General features: G+C 38.5%; 1 protein-coding gene across 2 annotated transcripts in view; it reads left to right on the top strand.

Annotated features, from left to right (window-relative positions):
- ZFPM2 (zinc finger protein, FOG family member 2) overlaps nt 1-19,746 on the top strand; it is a 306,275-nt gene that overhangs the window by 189,950 nt on the left and 96,579 nt on the right. For both annotated transcript variants that reach the window (XM_048939867.1, XM_048939865.1), the window contains one exon: nt 9,140-9,251. In XM_048939867.1, coding sequence (XP_048795824.1) covers nt 9,140-9,251 — 112 coding nt within the window. The remainder of the gene's footprint in view (nt 1-9,139; nt 9,252-19,746) is intronic.

The raw sequence follows: 19,746 nt of genomic DNA, 5'->3' as shown, positions 1-19,746 counted from the left end.
CTCAGCACCAACTAAGAATACGATCTGGTCATGGGAGTGATGGCAAAATGCACTCCTGTCCTTCCTATGGTCTTCGAGAAAAAGAAGAGTTGGCTAGATGTAGCTAAATGGATACATACAAAATGGAGAGAGAAAAGTAGGAGGACAGGGAGGGAGAGGAGTGGCTGTCAAGCTAGGGGCCAGGGTGAACTGACTTTATAGAAGGGAAGGACCAGGCTGTAAAGCACACAAACATGGGGCAGTGAGGGAAGGGAAAGTTTATTAAGTTTTCAGAGGTCCAGTTTCTTGCTTTTGCTTTCCTGTTCCTGTTGGCTGTCGCATCCTCCAGAGCCACATGACAGGCAGCCAGAAAGAACTGTACAAACCTTCAGCTGCGTCCAAGTATCCATGCTTTGTGCTCCAGAATGTGAAATAAGAATTGTTCTGGGGGAGAGTTTGAAGATAGATTCCAAAAGTATCCCAGATATAAAAAGACATAGAGTAAAATAATTATCTCTATATATCTATTTTTTTTTTACAATAAATCTAGATTTTAAGACAATTTGGCAAATATTTAATTGCACAACTTACAAGCTAGAGTGACTAATTATAGCTGCATTATGATAAACTTCTTATGTGAATCTCCATTATCCTTCCATTAGTACCATTAAGTTTCTGAGATTAGGGAAGTGGAATATCCCTCAGCATTTGACAGTACATGCTAAGTAAAAGGGTTAGTGTTGTATGAATAGGTCATGAATGTCCTGATCCTGGATGATTCCACTTCTCTAAACACTGGAAAAAGGTACTGAAGGATTAAAGTACTCTCAGAAGGCTCCACTGAAGCTCTGTTGACACAGCATGATTGAGGACCACTGCTGGGACTGAGTGAAAAAGCATCCTCCACACTCAGTCCAAGAGATCAATCTGTGCTTCTGAATGCAAGCATGATTTGAAATTATGTTACATTTCCAGCCCTGCAAAAGTTTGTAATTCTGAGTTGTGCAATTTAGAACTTTATAAAGTGCCATTATTTACTTAATCCTCATTTTCAGATTATGTAGAACAAGCTAAAATTGTTTTTTATGGCAGCTATTATTTTATACCAAAGTTACTGTGAGATTAGATTTTTTTTTTATTTTTTTTTAGGTGTAAAAGGATGCATTCTAGCTGGGTAGTGTGAAATGATCTCAACATCTATTGTGTTTTTGGCTTGTATTAAGGGCATTTGTCACCAGGCATATTTGATATTAATAAAGAATTTGGAAGCATGTTGAAGCCATGACAAGTGTTGGAAAATATTAATAGACCTAGGGTGTATTTTTTTGTTGTTTTAATATTTTCATTGGTCTGCTTAAGGTTTGTGGTTGTATGGTGAAATGTATGTTCAGCTTTGTCACTTGACAAGTGATGATCTCTCGGGGTAAACAGCAGGGTTTCTCAGTTGCAGGGAATCCCAGCTGTCTTTTGGGATTCCATCTGTGTGTACAGTTCTTTTTTCCTACTTTATTTTTTACTTTTTTTTTTTTCTTCTTTCTTTTTGAGACTGAACCATTTGAAGGCTTTGATTTGGCAGCAGACTTTTCAAATATTACCAATTATTTATCCTCTACTATCACCACAAAAAAAAAAAAAAAATGATGAAGGCACTGCTACTTCAGAGAAATGAAATATTGAGATATATATATAAATGTAAAATGTCATATATAGACCAAAAGTGTTGCAAATTGTTTTACAATTTGCTGGTACTTGGGTACAGCACTGCTGTGTTAACCACCATTGCTACATAGTCCAGAATTCCAGAATCCTGGATGGAAGGAGGCATGAGGACGTTGTTCCCCCTGCATTGTCCAATATACTGAGGAGTCCCACTGACCCTTCCCTTCTTCATCACTAGTTTCATGGCCCACAACAGGCAACAGTTCATGTTTGTTCTGTCTTTCCAGTTAGCATGGCAGAATGCCAGGTACAAGTGTGCAGATGAAAAAGCTCAAGTCCTCTTTTCATCTAGCCCTAACCACAGACTAATGCTTGAACACTCCTCTGAAACAGTGGATCCCTTAAAGTTGTGAAGTAGTAATTAAAACAGTTCTCCCAGATCTGTCGGCAGATTCAGATGAAATTAACTGCATTTATTACATTTTCATGAGATTTTAAAAAAGAAAAAATTAACCACAAGGACTAAGGATTGCAAAATTTACCTTGCGTTTAGTTTTAGTTTCAGGATCTTACTGATAGACATAGCAGGGCAAGAGGGTGCTGCAAAAACTGAAATTCTGGTGTCGTTGCATTGTTCTAGAGCAGGTGGAAACTGCAATGTCCTTGTTTTAATTAGTAAGGTTTGGCATTGGTGTGGAACCATGAAACCGAAATCCTCCCCACATCTTAAATCTTGTGGAGAGGAGTTGCCTCTATGTATCTAGCACAGAAAGCCATGGCACTGTGGAGTGCAGCCAGCGTGGACTGGCAACCCTTGAAATAAAAATTCTTCCAAGAATCCTTCTTGGAAAAGGTAAGATTTTTTCTGGGAAGCTGCATCTTCTGAGAGATGGTCCAGCACACAAATTAACAAAAATGGGATCTATGTTTGTCTGTCCACTGAGTTTGTATTAGGCTTTGATTATTGTAAATCAGTTTTGATGAACAAATAAACTAAGATAGTCAATGTAAGTTTGAGGTGATATAGTGAAGTTACTACCCTTCTTATTTCTCAGAAATGTCTTGGAACAAATATTAATTAAATAGGAATAGATGGAGACCTATGCAAATCTCTACTATTATTCAGTCCCAAATGACCTCTTGGGAGACCTTCGCAACTGAGCTGATTTGATGAGCTAATAAAGTTTTGAGTATGGTGACCACCAAAGGTGAACTTAACCTCTTGAGAGAGGACATTTTGCATATTCATGGTGTCAGAAGATACGTCAACCCTGTGACGATTAAACTGAATTTAAATTGAATTTCAATGTTGAAACCTCCGTGAGTATATTAACTGGTGTTTTCCTATGCAAGATATGTATCTGAAGGCACCTGAGGTATATTTGCAGCTCTTCTCCCATTACAATCACTTTTTAATTTGCTGTCGAAAGTAACACTGCACTGTGGGACATTAGGATTTTCTACAAGGGCATGAAGGCATTTTGGCAATCTTGTATCCTTTATGGGAATGCGGACTCTGGAAGATTTTCAAAGAAAATCTGTGGGAATCAGAAGACAATCAGAAGTAAAGCCCTTGAAAATCTTAAGTAGCCAGCAGCTAGCCTCTGTTTTGGTGAGAATACTTCAAGGAGATAGTTTTGATTTTACATTTTACGAGGAAAAAAGGTGAAGATAGAAATGTAGTGACTTTTCAATAAACAATTCGTCTCCTTAAATAACATTGAATGCTTTTTGGAAAGCCATGCCTGGAAAAGTGTAGCTGTGTCACAGGGAGTTACCAAACACTAGCTTAGTACGTATTTATTGCTCTGGTACAGCTTCTTAGGAAACAGCTTAGCAATGATCAGGCGCTTGACATCAGAATTTCAATGATATCAAGCAACTTGCTCATACCATATTTCCCTTCGGCGTGGGAGTTTCGTCAAGTTTCTGCCAGGCCACACACATCATATGTTAGAAACCTATGCAAGGAAGAGCCCATCTAACATTAGCTTGTCAGCACTGATTCCTTTTAGCAAGAGTGCAAACTATTTTCAACCCTCTGAGATGGCTATTTTTATCTCCATTAACCTCTTGACAGAATATAAACATTTATTGAGAGTTGCCTCCCTTGTTTGTCCAGTTGCTTCAGAGGTTAGTGAAAAGTGGATGTCTGCTTGACCTCTTTTATCCTCATTAGCTAATTCTAATTGTTCCCCAAGAGATCACAATTTCAGTCCTTTTTGTCCTCCTCAAAGTTGTCTGGTTATGGCGCATACAAAGACATCAGCAGAAATGATGTTTTCAGGTAAAAATCATTCTAGTGCAGAGTACACATTTTTGTAGTGCAGAGCAGTGAACAACACTGCAGATTTTTAATGTACCCTTGTTTCTAAAATTTTAGGTTCCTCTTGTATGGCCCCATCTTATGGACACCTGTGTTACGAAATCCCTACTAATTATATTTAGGCAACAAGCAGTATTATTTAGTAAGCTTTAGAACAATTATTAACAGGTTTGTTGAGAACGCCCAACTAAGTGTTCCTGCAAAATGTATACATTCTATGAATTGCAGGATGATTTTTACTGTATACTCTGAGAATATTAACTTAATTCTTGTGGGATTATGACCTAAAGTTGGAGGGAGACCTCTCAGGGGAGATGTTATTACTCACTATAACGACCTGAAGGGAGGTTGTAGTGAGCTGGGGGTCAGCCTCTTCTCTCGTGTAACTGGTGATAGAACTAGAGGGAATGGCTTCAAGCTGCGCCAGGGCAGATTCAAACTGGACATTAGGAAATACTACTTCTCTGAAAGAGTGGTCAGACAACTGGAATGGGCTGCCCAGGGAGGTGGTGGAGTCACTGACCCCGGAAGTGTTCGAGGAATGTGTAGATGTACTGAGGGGCATGGTTTAGTGAGATCTATTGGTGATGGGTGATGGTTGGACTGGGTGATCTTGTGGGTCTTTTCCAACCTTGGAGATTCTGCAGTTCTATGATCCTGTGGGTCTTTTCCAACCTTGGAGATTCTATGATTCTGTGATGATGAAGAATCATAGAATCATAGAACTATAGAATGGCTTGAGTTGGAAGGGTCCATAATGATCATCCCATTCCAACCCCCTGCCATGGGGGTTGGAATGCCAAACCCCATGCCAAACCCCATGCCAACCACTAGACCAGGTTGTCCAGGGCCCCATCCAACTCATCCTTGAAAATCTCCAGGGATGGGGCATCCACAGCTTCTCTGGGCAGCCTGTGCCAGTGCCTCAATTACCCTCCGATTAAAAATTTCCTCCTAATATCTAATCTAAATCTCCCCTCTTTTAGTTTAAAACTGTTCCATCCTGTCCTATAACTGTAACTAAAGCAAGGTTCAAGGAGGAAACAGTATTAAGCTGAAGGAGCTGTTATTTTTAAAGCAGTTTTCTCAGGTGAGGAACCTGATCATGGCTGGTTGAGTCATAGCAATGGGACCACAATGTATGATCCACAGATGCTAGCATTGGTGTGGACCCAGTATATGAATGCAAGATGGTTCACCAGCCAACTGCCCACATGTGCTCTTCACATCTGATGCCTGGATATCTCCCGCATGCACTCCATCTGTGCAGGTTTCCCCCTAACAAATAACCTCTTCCCCACCTTTCTTCCTGTTGCTTTGCCATTTCTGCTCCTTGTGCCCTGATTGTTCTCCTTGTTTTCTGACCGGACTTACAGCTTTCTGGTGAAGCAATTTTGTTCTGCCAACAGTTTCTTCTGTGTTGATCCAAGAAAGCTCCTTTTTACATGCCTTGGTGGATCTCAGTTATACATCTGGGACAGAGGATGTGGCAGGTCTCATTCAAGTATCTCAAATAGACAGGTCTTGGGGTTCACAGGTTGCAGGCAGTGCCTTAAATCCACAGACACTTAGTGCAGATTAAAAGGCACTGGTGTAATGCGCTCAAAGCACGATATCCTGCTTTACAAGCGGGTTGCCGCATTCTGCACCAGCTTCAGCTTTCAAATGGATTTAAAATGTAGCCTCAGGTATAGCGCATTGCAGTAGTCTAATCTTGAGGTGATAAAGGCATGACTGATTTAACCATAGCTTCTTGTTATCTTGGACTGGGGTCTTTTCATTTTAACCATTTTAGGGAAATGGCCTTTCCTGAATCAGCAAGCTTGCTTCAATTCTTACTATGTAATAAGCCACAAGAAGAGCTAACCTCTGTCAGTTGTGAACACCTTCTGTGAATGTGTGAACTGCACAGGATGCCATACCCCAAGAACCTCAACGGTGGTCTTGACTCATCTTACAGCTCACACAATACGCCACTGAGTGACTTCAAAGAGAAGCCATTGGCAGTAGTCCTTAGTACAGCTGCCAGGCTTTACAAGCAGCCAGAGCCTTGTGAAGTTTTGCTTTCATATTAGGAGTTTATTTACATACCTGCACAGTGCAAGAGCTCAGCTATGGGAGGGTGGGAAATGTGTTTGAGGTGTCCATTGGCTCTGGTGGACTGATAGAGCTGCAAGGTGAAATGCCCTGTACCTCCTGTGGCCTGTCTATGGTGCCCAGTTACTGCTCACAGCTGAAATGGTGACAAGCTTTACCAGAAAGCTGACCTGGAAGCTAGTTTAGTGATCTTGTAGTTCTTTAAGGTAAAAAAAAAACCTCTATAAACAGTGTTCAGCCAAGTGGACTCACATGCTAACTGCTGGTGCTCACTCTGCTCCTGCTGCTGCACATTGGAGTGGGTGAGGCACCAGCCTGGGCTCGTCTCATTGCCTGGAAGAAAGCAGGGCACTAGCCTGGGACTAAGCCTACCCACTTACTAAAGGAGAAATTAATCTCCATGAGAAAGTCAAGCAGTATCTCTGTATCTTACTTCTTCCTCAGCAGTATGTCGTTAAGTACAATCCTTTCCCAGGACATATTATTTGTCCTGTCTATGCAGATAATCAACTATTGCCCAGCACAAGAAGATCTTGATGTTATTTGAGGCTTTTTGATGCCACCTTAATGCAAATATTAATACCCTTACAGATGGGAGAGAAACAATTAAATGGCAGATGTCTGGGAAGAAGAAAACCGGAAAAAGGAATTGGATCTTAGAAAAATCAAATAGATGATTTCTTCTGCTCTTGAAGGCTAATTTTTTTTTTTTTTTTTAATTTTCATTTTCTTTCTTTTTTCTTTTTTTCTTTTTTCTTTTTCTTTCTTTTTTTTTTTTTTTTAACTTGGCCTCCAGCTTGAAAAATAGACTTGTTTGAATGCCTGAATCATTGATGGTATACTTGGAAAGGTCTGCTACCTGGATAATATTGCACTATTACCTGATTGCACTTGGGATTACCAGAAACTGAGAGCATATATAGGCACAAAGGACAAGTTAAAGGTTTCGCTGAAATGGCAGGTGAAGAAATTCAGCATGTGGTAGGAACATGCCCCAGCCCTCCTCTTCCTTATTGCTGTGCAGTCAAGGTTGCTAGCAGTTGTGCTAAAGCTTATATTAAATATAGGTATGATTCTTAGCTCTGTGAGGAATAGCCACTCTTCCATTTCTGTAGCAGCCTTATGCTGCTATGGTGTAAAAGACACTGAAATCCAGACTTCCCTATAGTAGGATGCCAAGATAAAATTTTGATTGCCTTTCATTTCATATCTTGCATTTCTTTATCAGTTCATGCCTCACTCGTATCACTATTTTCTGTGCAATCCAGATGTAAATAATTTGCACTGATTTCCTGTTGATAATATCAGACTTCTTGATAATTTATATAGGAAGTTATTGACTTTTTTTTTTTTTTTTTAATATGTTGTTATGCAGCAGAATACAGGTTTAAATTCAGATTTCCAACACATGTAGCAGGGGTAACTCATAATATTTCACATATGCAAACACACTGTCTGCAGTTCTGTGTATGAAAGGCCATATTAGGAATTGAGACATTGCACGTCTCTGTTTTCAGTACTTTTAAACTAGCTAGGTGTGCTGTTGCTAGCTTTTACATTCCTTTCCACTCATTTCATTCTTCGCTTTATATCTGTTTCTTCCAAAACTTCTGGACGATGAATAACAGTGTATATGGAAGAAGTATGAAAAATTTAAATGAAAAATGCAAAATTTAAAATGCAAATTAAGCAAGAAATACTTCATAAAACAGTATTAGAAAATAAACATCAGAGTAATCCTGAAAATAAGTAGAACTATGGCATTCAGTATCTGATTTATTTCATTATCTTTTAAAAAATATTGATATATAATAAATTATACTGAGCACATTATTTTATAAGTTTATGAAGTTAATCTTGTGTAAAATTATGAATTCAATCCTAATATAACCAATATCTTTTAAATAGTCTAATTTTGATGGAATGTGGAGTATTATATGATAACTCTTACTATAATTTGCTGCATTTCTAAGCCAGTCCTAGATAATAAATATGGCCACTGCATCAGGAATGCCCTGATGAATATATGACTTTTTGCATACTGAGATTTTTGAGCTCATTTAATCATACAGAATATTACCTGTAAAACCTATCTGGAGCCAGCTGAAGCATTACTGATGGAATATGAAACAATCAAAATATCTTAAACAGAATATCTTAGACGGGATTGTATCCCAGAGAAAAATAAAAAAATCAAAGTAAAATTAAAAGTAATGTGATGACTGTATGTACCCTATTTTGTGGTTTTAAATTTGGTAAGAATTGTGAATTCCTGAAGTATTTCAACTCTTTTCCATTTTTTGCCATTTTAAAGGACTTAAGTATAAATAAGTTTGAAGTCTTCAACTTATCTCCTCAAATGCCAGATTCTCTAAATATAAAATCTCAAAAAATGCAGGAGATTATTTTGTTAAATGCTCATCTCATTGTCTGTTAGCCTTTCAGGCTATGACAGAAATGTCGTACTTCACTTCTGTGCTTTTCAAATCATTAATTCAACTTCTTTTATTGTTTTTATGGAGACAAAGTGTACTGAATCATTAACGTTATTATTTCAGACATAGTAAAATCACACATGAACACTTCGCGAAGGGGGAAAAGTTTCATTATCCATTCAGAACAATTTCCTATGATAATACAAATGTTACCCTGGACAGATCTTTGAAATGGATACCGATTCTTTAAATTCTTTCCTGTCTGTTTCAGGAAATAGTGAGATCCTGCTGATAATGCAGTACAATGTGTCTGAAGTTCACTTCTAAACAGTTGGCTCTTTGCTGTGAAAGTCATCTACATTCCCTTTATAATTCACAGCCACCAGAGATCTGCTTGATCGCTGCGATCTGATCCAATATCATTTGGAAAAATCCTTGATAATAGTTCCACTATTCAATCAATGAAAAAACCAAAGCATACTGCTTGTGTCTTCTTAAAAAAATCCTGAAGCAGGGGAATAAGACATTGGCTTATGGGTTTGGAGATTTTGTTGTCGGCAAATAAAATGATTATTAATAATATTATTCAAGTTCTTAATCAAGGCAAGCAAATGGCATCTGTTTGTTATCATCCTTCCTACAGAAGACAAAGGCTTCCGTCCCTATGGTACTGACTGCTGGCCCCAAGTGGTTGCTGGATGTGACTTGGCAAGGAGTAGAAGACAACAAAAACAACTGCATTGTGTACAGCAAAGGTAAACACAAGCTGATTTTTTTCTCTACTTTCTTGTGCTGGGTATTGACAAAAGATATACCTAATGCATAACAGGACAATGGATAGTTTGACTTCCTTCAAACTAGAATAGTTTTCCATCTGTTTTTGCTACCACATTCTTATTATGCTTTTTCTTCCTTTTAATGATATAAAACCCCTTACAGTGTCTGTAGTGTTCTAAATGCTTTATAAGCATGGAAGAATGTCAGCCAACATGAAATACTGTTTCTGAGAGTTGGTGCCTCTTGGCAAACCTCAGTGAAGTCTATACAGCTGAAATAGGTGAATTCTTTCTAACATTTTATAGGACATACCAGAAAGCATTTCTCCACGTTACATTACAGGAGTTAGAGTCTCCTAACTGAAATCTTTTATAAGAAGAATTTGAACTTGATTGGACCGTGATAAGACTTCCATGTCAGCATGGAAATAGAAGATAACTGGGACTGGATTACAGGGCTGTAACTTCTGACATTCCAGTCTCTGCATGATGATGCTTCACTGTAATGCATTAGCTAATGGGAACGCATATCATATCTGTTTTATGTGAGTATTCAGATTTGCTCAAGTCAGTATGAGATCTTGTGAGGCCCCCCCAGACGTGCTTTGTCTAACTTATCACATCTAATAGCTACTTTGATTCAAGACACTTTTGTCTTTGTCCAGAGAGCCTTGAGTTCTTGCGTTTGTCATGCAGTGGACTATACACCAGGCCGTTTGGTCACTCACGGTGAAATCTTTGTAAAATTTGGTCATGGTATCATTGCAGCCTATTAAAAATAGTGCTTGAATACACAGAATAATCTATTTAGAGTAGCTGTTTGTGGAATTCCTGTTGAAGGTCATGTTGCAAAACTGACTTTCCTTCCTTGTATTTCAATCACCAGTCTCAGCACTTTGTGAATGCTTCAGAACATGTACTGTTCTTGTTTAATTTCTTTTAGGTTTTATTTCCAACCAAACAGACCTACTGAGATCAAAGATTTGTTTGCTGAGGCAACCTAGTGACCATTTCAGCACATAAGCATCCAGGCAAATAAGCACCCATATCAATATATTAACATACAAAACACTAATCATAACATCAAAGACTCCTAAAAACTTACTAGAAACAATTACAACTTGTTCCTATAATCATTGCAATTTATACACTTATAAGAGGATTGCTTTTAAACTGCCACAAGCCTTTGAAAGTTGAAAAGCTGAAAACAGGGAATTTGCATGTTAAAAATGAGTTGCACACCAGGGTCTTATAAATTCCTTCTATTATAATTACAGAATGCCAACATATTCATTCTGCAACCTGAAACACCTGCAGTACTAAAGAACTGGGCTCACAGCTAAAAAGGGTTGAGCTGCCCTTCCTTCACAGCTTTCTGATTGCAGCCCAAGTGAAAAAAGTTGCAATGTGCTGAAATGTAGGGACAGTTTTCCCTGTGTAGGGAAAGGTTTTCTCCTGCATACTGAACTGTATGAATATTTTTCACAGGCAAACTTTTTTGCAGCAACTTCTTAATGTAATGAGAAATTCCTTTCAGTCTAAAATACAACTTCTGTGAATTCCCATAGGATGCTGTCTTATCAAGTATTATATTCTTTCTGTAATTACAATAGTACTTACCACATATATACCAGTAAGACTTTTCATCTTCAAAGTACCTTACAAACACTAACCAATTCATTAGACAGTTTCAGTGCGGTATGATTGAATCTATTGATTTCTTTTTTAATAATAAGAACTTACTTTATGCGGTTCAGCACAATTCAAGCAGACCAAAACATTACTTTTCATTCTAATGTGCTGGATTTTGCTTCACTGATGATACTTGTTATTTTAGTATTTCATTAAGAATGTAGAGTAATAGTCATACAGTGCTCAAGATAAATTCTGATATCTCTACCATACAATGCAGCTGCTTTTGAAAACTGGAGATCAAGATGTGCACCCTAGGTTATAAATGCATGTTAAAAACCTGGAATTTGATTAAACTATGTAGGAAATAAGTTGTACCTTCAATGAGTTCTATTTATCTCTTTGCACTTGGCACTGGCTGTACTGTTGTTCATTAAGCACCTACCCTTGCCTTGAGGCCTGCTTGGATTTTTGTACTACAAAGATTAATTGGCTTGGATCACAAAACAATGTCAAATAGAAGATGGTAAAATAAATAAATATAATAATGTTTCTTCCTTCAATTTGTATCTCATCATTCCAGATCACATTGCCTTGATTTGTGTTCGCATTCTGTCTCCCACAGTGCCGTTACTTCTAATGAAATGGTGTCAGCTGGCATGAAGTTGTAATTTGATGTTATTTTGTAGTTGCGTGTGTATAATTTTGTTTGCTTGTTTAGCAATACATTGTTATTTTGGAAAGCAATTAGCTGACAAATGTGTGGAATTGTACATATAGTGGATTTGGTCACCTGGGAGCTCTTTTTCTCACTATATCCAAGATAAGTTGAGTGGAATAAATTGGCACATTTCTGAGAGGAAAATAAGTTTTAGATTTTGCTATCAGAACATGTTACTGGTCAATGAGTTGACTTGGAAGTGCATACTATATTTCCTTTCAGCTGTAATAATACAGTGAAATCTTTGGGAACATCGTTTTTCCCAGACTTTTTAGAAGAGCACAGGACTGTCAGGCTGACTTCCAGTTCACTAGAGGCTAAAGACACCTTAGTCAGCCACACACTGCATACAGAATGATCACAGGGACATTTTCAATCCCAGAAGAAGTATAGTATAGCTCCTATGCCATGTAGTTCCTATTGAAAATGAATCTCAGCAAGGCACATAGCTCCCTATTTGCCTTCAAAACTCTCCATAATACTTACACTAGGTAAGCAAACACGTGTGCATGTGTGTGTGTGTGTATGAAGTACATATATTAGAATCATAGAATCCTCAGAGCTGGAAGGGAAGGGACCTTTAAAGATCATCTAGTCCAACTCCCCTGGAGTGGATGTCTACTGCTAGATCAGGATGCTCAGAGCCTGGTCCAGGATTATGTTGCTCTGTTGTTGCAGTGAAATCAGAATTCATCTTCAAGTTAAATTTTAAATTAAGAAATTGGTTATTTAAAACCACGCAGCAAAGCACTTTCAGAGTGAATAGCTATGAAATAATTATTTGGTGTCTGAAATTAATTCTGTTTAGTCCAGGATCACTAATTTCTGTCTGTTGTTTTTGTATCTACATTTCACCAGCACTAGAACAAATCAGGAAAACGAAAAACAGCTAATTAATGCCCCTTTTTACAAGTTCTCATGCAAACTGGCTGCTTGTGGCATGTGTCATTATTGCATTCTGTTCTTTTTAAAGGAAATTTTTACAGCTATAATTAAAAGATATGCTCTTTTTGTTGTAATATTTATGTCAAACTTTTGTCGTGTTGCAAAAATAGTTTCAATTCAATTTATAGAATTTAAGAGATGTCCTAGACATAGTAACTGAAATTTAAGAGAGATTTTTAAGAGTGGAATTGTACTTTGTGTAGAATTAGGAATTTCTTCAAAGAGCTGCAAAATATCAGTAATTCAAGTAAGATCTTGTAGAAGGTGTTAATGCATGAATTCACTGCACTTTACTCGAGAAGCATTCATGCACCATTGTGCACCAGGTCTGGTAAATCTCTAGAACTAGAGGTAAGAGCCCCTCGACAGCCTAGGAGGGATGGTGTATTAACTGCAGATCTTTCCTTGGGACCGGAAGAGATTTTAAAAGATGGAAAAGAATACACAACGTGTAAAAACGACAGTTGCACAGACTGATAACCACACTCATACAACAGACTTTTTTAGATATTATTTGAGCCATTTGTGTGAAATGTACGGATACCGTATGTTTGGTGGCATTGTTAAAACAGGGTGTCTGTACAAATATTTAGCTGTGGGAATTATAAAATCATAAGGCGATTAAGTTAGCTAGTTGTGAAATTCCAATATTGCTTTTTAAATGACTTCAGGATATAGGAGGTGCTAAGGTTATTATCTGTTATCAGGAATACAGCGGAATTGTACGACTGGATAATAACTAAACAACTGACACAATGTAAAATTACATTATCAGTGTGTTAAAACAAAATTGCGCCCTAAAGGAGTCTACATGCCAGCTCAGAGCTGCAGTGTAATTATGCTTAACTCTGATAATTAAAATACAACGGAGATCAACAGAATCATTTTCATTAAGAAAATTATTAATGATGGTGGTATAACAGTAATTGATTGCAGAGCACCACAGGATAACTCTGTGCAGGAAAACCAACATCTTTGAGTCTGTGGCTGGGACCGGCTGGTCGTGTTGCGCACTGCCAAGGCAGCTCCTGGCATGGGTGGGAGCTGGTAGCTATGGGACATGCTGGGCCTGGCAGCTGGTGCCTGACGAAGGCGTATGGCTGGGATCTGGCAGCGGGACGGGGCGGAGTGGGGTTGGAGATGGGACGAGCCGCTCACCTGCCTCAGAGCTTCCTATCGTTCTGTGGTGCGGTAGGCGCTGCTTGCTTTTGTATTTACATGAGTGATTTATTGATGTTATTTCCTTCACTGCCTGGCTTCGTTGAGTAGTTTATGCCTTTGTTATTACTGCGAGGATTCAGGAGGAGAAAAAATGTCCTCACTCCAGTGTGGCTCCCAAGTGAGATGGGAGTGAATAATTCCAGGGGCTGGAGCTTTTAATTGCCCCGATGGTATTACCACATGATAGCAATGCCGTAAAAAGCCTCCATCCCTCTGCAAGTGAAATCAGCCAGGGCCCATGGAGGGACCGTAACAAAGTTCTGGCAATGGACGATGTTGCCTAAGGACAAGAAGCAAGGTTTCATTTTCTTGTATAAATAGGGGGGAAATAGTGTACAGAGCACTTTCCCATGAGCTCAAGACTGGGTGCTTACTCTTAACAGATGTTGCTTTTGAAAGCTGCCCAAAAATGTCCATTCTCCAATCACAATAGAGAATAGGCCTGCTAGGGTGGATTTACAGCATGAGATTAGTTAAAATGACAGCTGCCCACGCTGAAACTGTGTCATGCAGCTACTTTATAAAAGGAAATGAGAGGCGAGGCAGCAAGTGAGAAGGAAGAGCAGAAGCTGGGCTCTGCAGTGCTGGGCACCCAGCTCTGCCAGCACTGCTCTCCCATGCTCTGCCCCAACACTGACAAAGTCAGGCAGTAATTACCTACATAAAACTGCTCTAGTACTGCACAAGTGTGGGATGAGTTATTTGGCTAATGGCATTGAAGATACAAATGCTGCAGGAATGTTACATGAGATTTCTAGTAAGAATCAGAGGTCATTTTAAATTAATATTCCTCATTTAAAGTACTGAAGTCTACTTTTTTAACATGTAAGAAAAGTCAGTTGTTATAACAAAAGGATTTAAAAATTTTTCTTTAGTGAGACAGAATTACTTTTCTTAATTGTTCTGTGTGGTCCTTGATAGAATTTTCTCCCAGTGAATGAGCTAGCAAATGCTCTTTTTTGGTCGGCTTCAGGCAATGTAATGGTACATTGCTCTGCAGACATATAACATCAAGGGAACCTAATGAGACAGAGGTCAGACATTATAAGATGTTTAAACACTGCAACATTAAAACATCAGTTTATTTTGTTTTGAGTCAGGGAACAGATTGTTTAGTAGGCCAAAGGATACTTGAGGTATATATTTTAAATTGCAGGGGGCTTTTTTTCCATGTTACAAAAAACAAAATTCTGTGAATTTCATTAGTCTGTTCCATGCAAATTATCAGAAGACAGAACTATCTATTGGAAGACTGCTAGTCCCCATGGGTGCCTCCATTAGCTGAAGAACCTTCTGAAGTCTTTGGTAGTGCTACAGATTTTTTTTGTTCTTTCATTGTATCAACAGACTACATGGGAAATCAGAATACTTCTTGAAATGCACACAAGGCATATCATAGAATCACAGAATCAGAGTCATAGATTGCCGCAGCCCTAGTGCAGCACCTTGCACTTGGCCTTACTGAACCTCATTAGGTTTTCATGGGCCCACTTCTCCAGCCTGTTCGGGTCCCTCTGTATGGCTTCCCTTCTTTCCAATGTATTGACTGCACCACTCAGCTTGGTATCATACACAAACTTGCTGAGGATGCACTCAATGCCATGTTCTGTGTCGTTGATGAAGATGTTGAAGAGCACCGGTCCCAGGACCAACCCCTGAGGGACGCTGCTTGTGACCGACCTCCACCCTGATTCAGAACCATTAATCACAACCCTTTGGCTGCGTCCAGCGAGCCAATTCCTCATCCATCAAACAGTCCATCCTTCAAATCCATACCTCTCCAATTTAAAGGGAAGGATGTGGCGAGGGACCATGTCAAAGGCTTTGTAGAAATCCAGGAAGATGACATCTGTCACCCTTCCCCTGTCTACTGATGCCGTCACTCCATCCTAATATCCTAATATGAACAGTCCATGGAAGAGCTGATAAAAAATGGGAGATTACTTGTGCTAGGGAGTTTTGAAGTTAAGGTCTTGCATATGGTTTTTAATAATCTATACAAATACGGTTATTTTGTGCATCTTCTCTGAATTTGTATTTATGTCATAGTATATTATGAATTATTACATGACCTCTAAATTCTAAGCGTGCAGATAGTAAAGGGAAGACCACAGGAAATGCAGAGGTATGGCTGTATTTCCGTTCTTAAATGAAAACTTCTTTGTTCATTATTAGTGCATTTCATTCACATAACAGACAAGTGATATTTTTAACTTGTTCTCATTTATGCACTATATATGCATTTGTTTTTGTGTTTTATTCTTATGTTCTTGTCACTTATTATGTAGCTTGTTTCATAATTTGAAATTTGAATTCCTTTTCAATTGAGGAGGCAAGGAAATAGGTAGAACACTGACAAGATTTGTAGAGAATGACATATTTTGGACTGAAGCTATAAAAAGCTGTAAAGAAAGTCTAACACTCACGAGAACATGTTAGGGATAAAAAAACCCAGTCTGTACTTCACACTGGAACCTTGTGAAAAGAAATACTGCTTCAAGTATTCAGACCCACTGGCAAAAACAGATACAAGCATCATGCAGAGATTATTTTTTTCAGGGTATGTATTTGCCTCATTTTTCTAAGTCAACTGCAGTAGAATTAGTCACTTACAAATCATTTTGAGAAAAGTGTTATTTTCAGGATATGGCAGAGATGCTAAATGTGTTTTATTTCCTTTTAAATTAAATATTTTTTTCAATCCACTATTGTAAATAAATACTGAGGATTGCATTGAACTAAAGCCTCATGACCCCTGTGGCTCATGGTAATGTTACCTCTGCCATCTTCCCTGAAAAGCAAAAGGGAAGGAAAAACAGCCCCCAAATTTGCTGAGCCACACATTTCAAATTGTCGACAACCCCATCCACGAGAAAACAGAAGAAAATATATATGCACTCTGTCCTGTCAAAAGGCTTTTGCCTTATCTTGAGAGACTGTCAGGGCAGGAACATCATGGAATGGACAGGAGTCTATTAAATTAATAAGCTGCTGGATGGTGTCTGGAGAGTTATGATGCTCCATAAATCCAGTTTGATCATGGTGGACAAGGTTTAAATCTGCAGACTTCTAATACACATCCAGGTCCTGGATTGGATTTGAAGTTTTGTGCTGGAGACACAGAGATAGTCCTGCAGCTTGAGAATTAAGATTTATCATTTTTTCATACTGCCTTTTTTTCACTTCTTGACAAAAATGAAAACACCTTAGGGATCCTGGCAAATGTTACTGCTTGAAATGAAAGAGCTGTTGTCAAGGTGAAACCATGACCTCAAAGCCTAAAATCAAACCTTGGTCACTGTTTCCAAGCAGCTCCGTTGGTGCTGCGCATAAAAATGTCTCTATGGAAGGAAACAAGACTGGATTTATCCGCAGCCTGTTCTGTAGCTGTTCTTGTCAAAATCTTCCCATTGTGCATTTGTGGTATAAGACATAGTAATGGTGGCAGATGTGCCATGTGAAAACAAAAGCTCAAAACATCTGGAAATATATTCTTCCCAATGATAGGGGGCTCTGTATGTAACTTACAGTTTGAGCTGATGTTTCTGTACTTTTACCTCTGAATGTGTTAAGCCTGATGGTAGCAATTAAGGGAACACTCTGTTATACCATTCCAGGCATGGCTCTGGGGAGAACTGTGCAGTGCTGCCCCAATGCCCGTGTTGGCTGTAGAGCCAAACTGCCCAGAACACAATCCTAAAATCATGTTGGATGTACTTTGTCTCTAGATGCTTACAAGGAGGACTGTTATTAGGGCACGAGAGAAGGAAATCAAGTGTCTCTCAGCCCCTTAATTGACCTGCAAGACCATGATTTATTGATACGTCCCTAAGCTCATATTCTTGTGACTCTGGAGACTGGCAGGTGATTGCTGTGCTCACTAAAAGCAACAATATTGTTGGCATTTCTCACATCTCCAACACCCTAACCATGTATTGGATCTTACCTACTTTATTTGTTGAAAGCACTTAGCATTTGTTTTACTTCTACAAGCAACCTGTGCTCATTTTTTTTCTCATTGTTAATTTAGGAATCTAAAGATACTTCTTGACATCAGAGAAATATAGAAACAATGTGTATGTTTGAGGAAATAGATAGCTTCCATTGCAATACCAAGGACACTGAGATGTGTTTTATTCTTGGAAATAATGGTTTCAGAACTGAAAGCGATTAAAGAAGCTCTTCTAGTGTGCAGGTTAAATAGAAATTGCGATCAGCAGGTAATCCTCAGTCACATTCTTAGGTATGTCTTCCTCCATTGTCTTCCAGAAATTACCCAAGATTTGTAGCCAGATATCTTCTGTGAATGAATCCTGACCTCTCCATTGATCCAGAAGATCGGTCTGTGCGCTCACTCACCCAAAGATCAGTGTTAATATTTCTCTCCTTCCCTCCCTGCTCCCTACAGCAGGCAGAGGCCAGGAGCAGGGCTCCACCACAGGTCACCATGGACCTGGGGCCTTCAGTGCATCTCACGTCTTTTATTCCTAATGCAATGGCAATTTCACCTTCCTACTGGGGTCAGGTTATGAAGTATGTGTAGGAAAACGGAGGAGGGAAGATGGAGGTTAGGGAAAGAGCTTCAACATGATGCAGAACATTGGGAGCCCTGTTGCAGTGCCCATTGTAAAAAAAAAAAAAAAAAAAAAAAAAAAAAAAAAAAAAAAAAAAAGACAGGATGTTTCCACAGCTTTGCATCTGCCCTTCTCCTCTTGGGGCATGTCTCAACCTTCCCACCATCTTAGTCTTCCCTGAAGAGAACTGAAGAAAGTATGAAAAAGTTGCAACCAGTTTCTGTTTAATGTTTTAGAACTGAACCCTGTTACCACTGACCTGAAGAGAACGTAGCAGCTTTATCAAAATGTAATTTCTGTTACAAGAAAGATGAGGGAAAAAATAGAAAAGCCGGTATAGATTTGAGTTTTTTTTTTTTCTCCTTGTTTCAGTTTCACTCCTTCAGGATGGAGGGCAATGTGATGCTGAGAAACAGAAATGCTACAGTGTGCCAGAATGGTGATATCTGAAGCAAGTTGTGATGTTGAAGCAGATTTAGTAGAGATGTTCTGTGAATGAATTGTGACACACATTACTTAAGTGGCTGGTGGCCTGCAGAACCAAGGCTTGCTGCTAGAGTAGAAATTGCCTGTAAAAATTCCTGTGATTGTATCACAGTACATATATGCATATATTTATATAAAGTAACTCTGGTCTTAAAGTGTTTTGTTCAAGTCACAGAAAGTTCTGAAATCCATGCAGCTTGCATAGGCAACTAGTTCTGAACAATTACACCTTCAAAGGTTAATTATCTTTGAGAGAAAATATTATGTATTTGTGAAACTGTGTAGAAGATAGAGAGTATGTGCTAGCACTCAGTGAAGTGCTAGTGTTAGCATTATAAATTACAGATCACTGGTTTTGCAATACACTGATGAATGCGGAAGATGACGGGGATAAATTTACTTTTTGGGGAGTGCAAACCAGTGTAAAAAGGATATTGAAAACTTGGATTGTATTGGAAACACTAGACAAGACGTATTCAGACAATTAGATGCTTCTGTAACAGCTCTAACTAATTCAAAAAATAAAAGTACTTAGGTACAACAGTGCAGCACTACATACTGTTCTCTGTGTTTTGGTGAACAGAATGTTTTTTTATGTAACAGTGATGATATAGTAACACACAAATTGGAAATTTACTTTTTCAATTGAATATATAAAAATAACATGATAGAATTCTACCGTTGAACAGTAAGGACAGTAAACAAATTATGCAAAATCTGAACAGATGAAAGACATTCTTGAGAAAAACAAAGATCACAGTGTTAACAGGAAATGACTGGTATGCCTTACTGTTGGACACTGAAAATATGCTGAGGTATTGATTTTTGTCTGCTAGCTGAAACAAATTTTCAGAAATGTCTGAGACAATTGGAAAACAGTTGTGTCTTTGGCCAG

This window comes from Lagopus muta, chromosome 3 (assembly GCF_023343835.1).
Source record: "Lagopus muta isolate bLagMut1 chromosome 3, bLagMut1 primary, whole genome shotgun sequence".
Classification (NCBI taxonomy): domain Eukaryota; kingdom Metazoa; phylum Chordata; class Aves; order Galliformes; family Phasianidae; genus Lagopus; species Lagopus muta.
The sequence above is the reverse complement of the archived record's forward strand: the minus strand, read 5'-3'. Positions and strand labels throughout refer to the sequence as shown.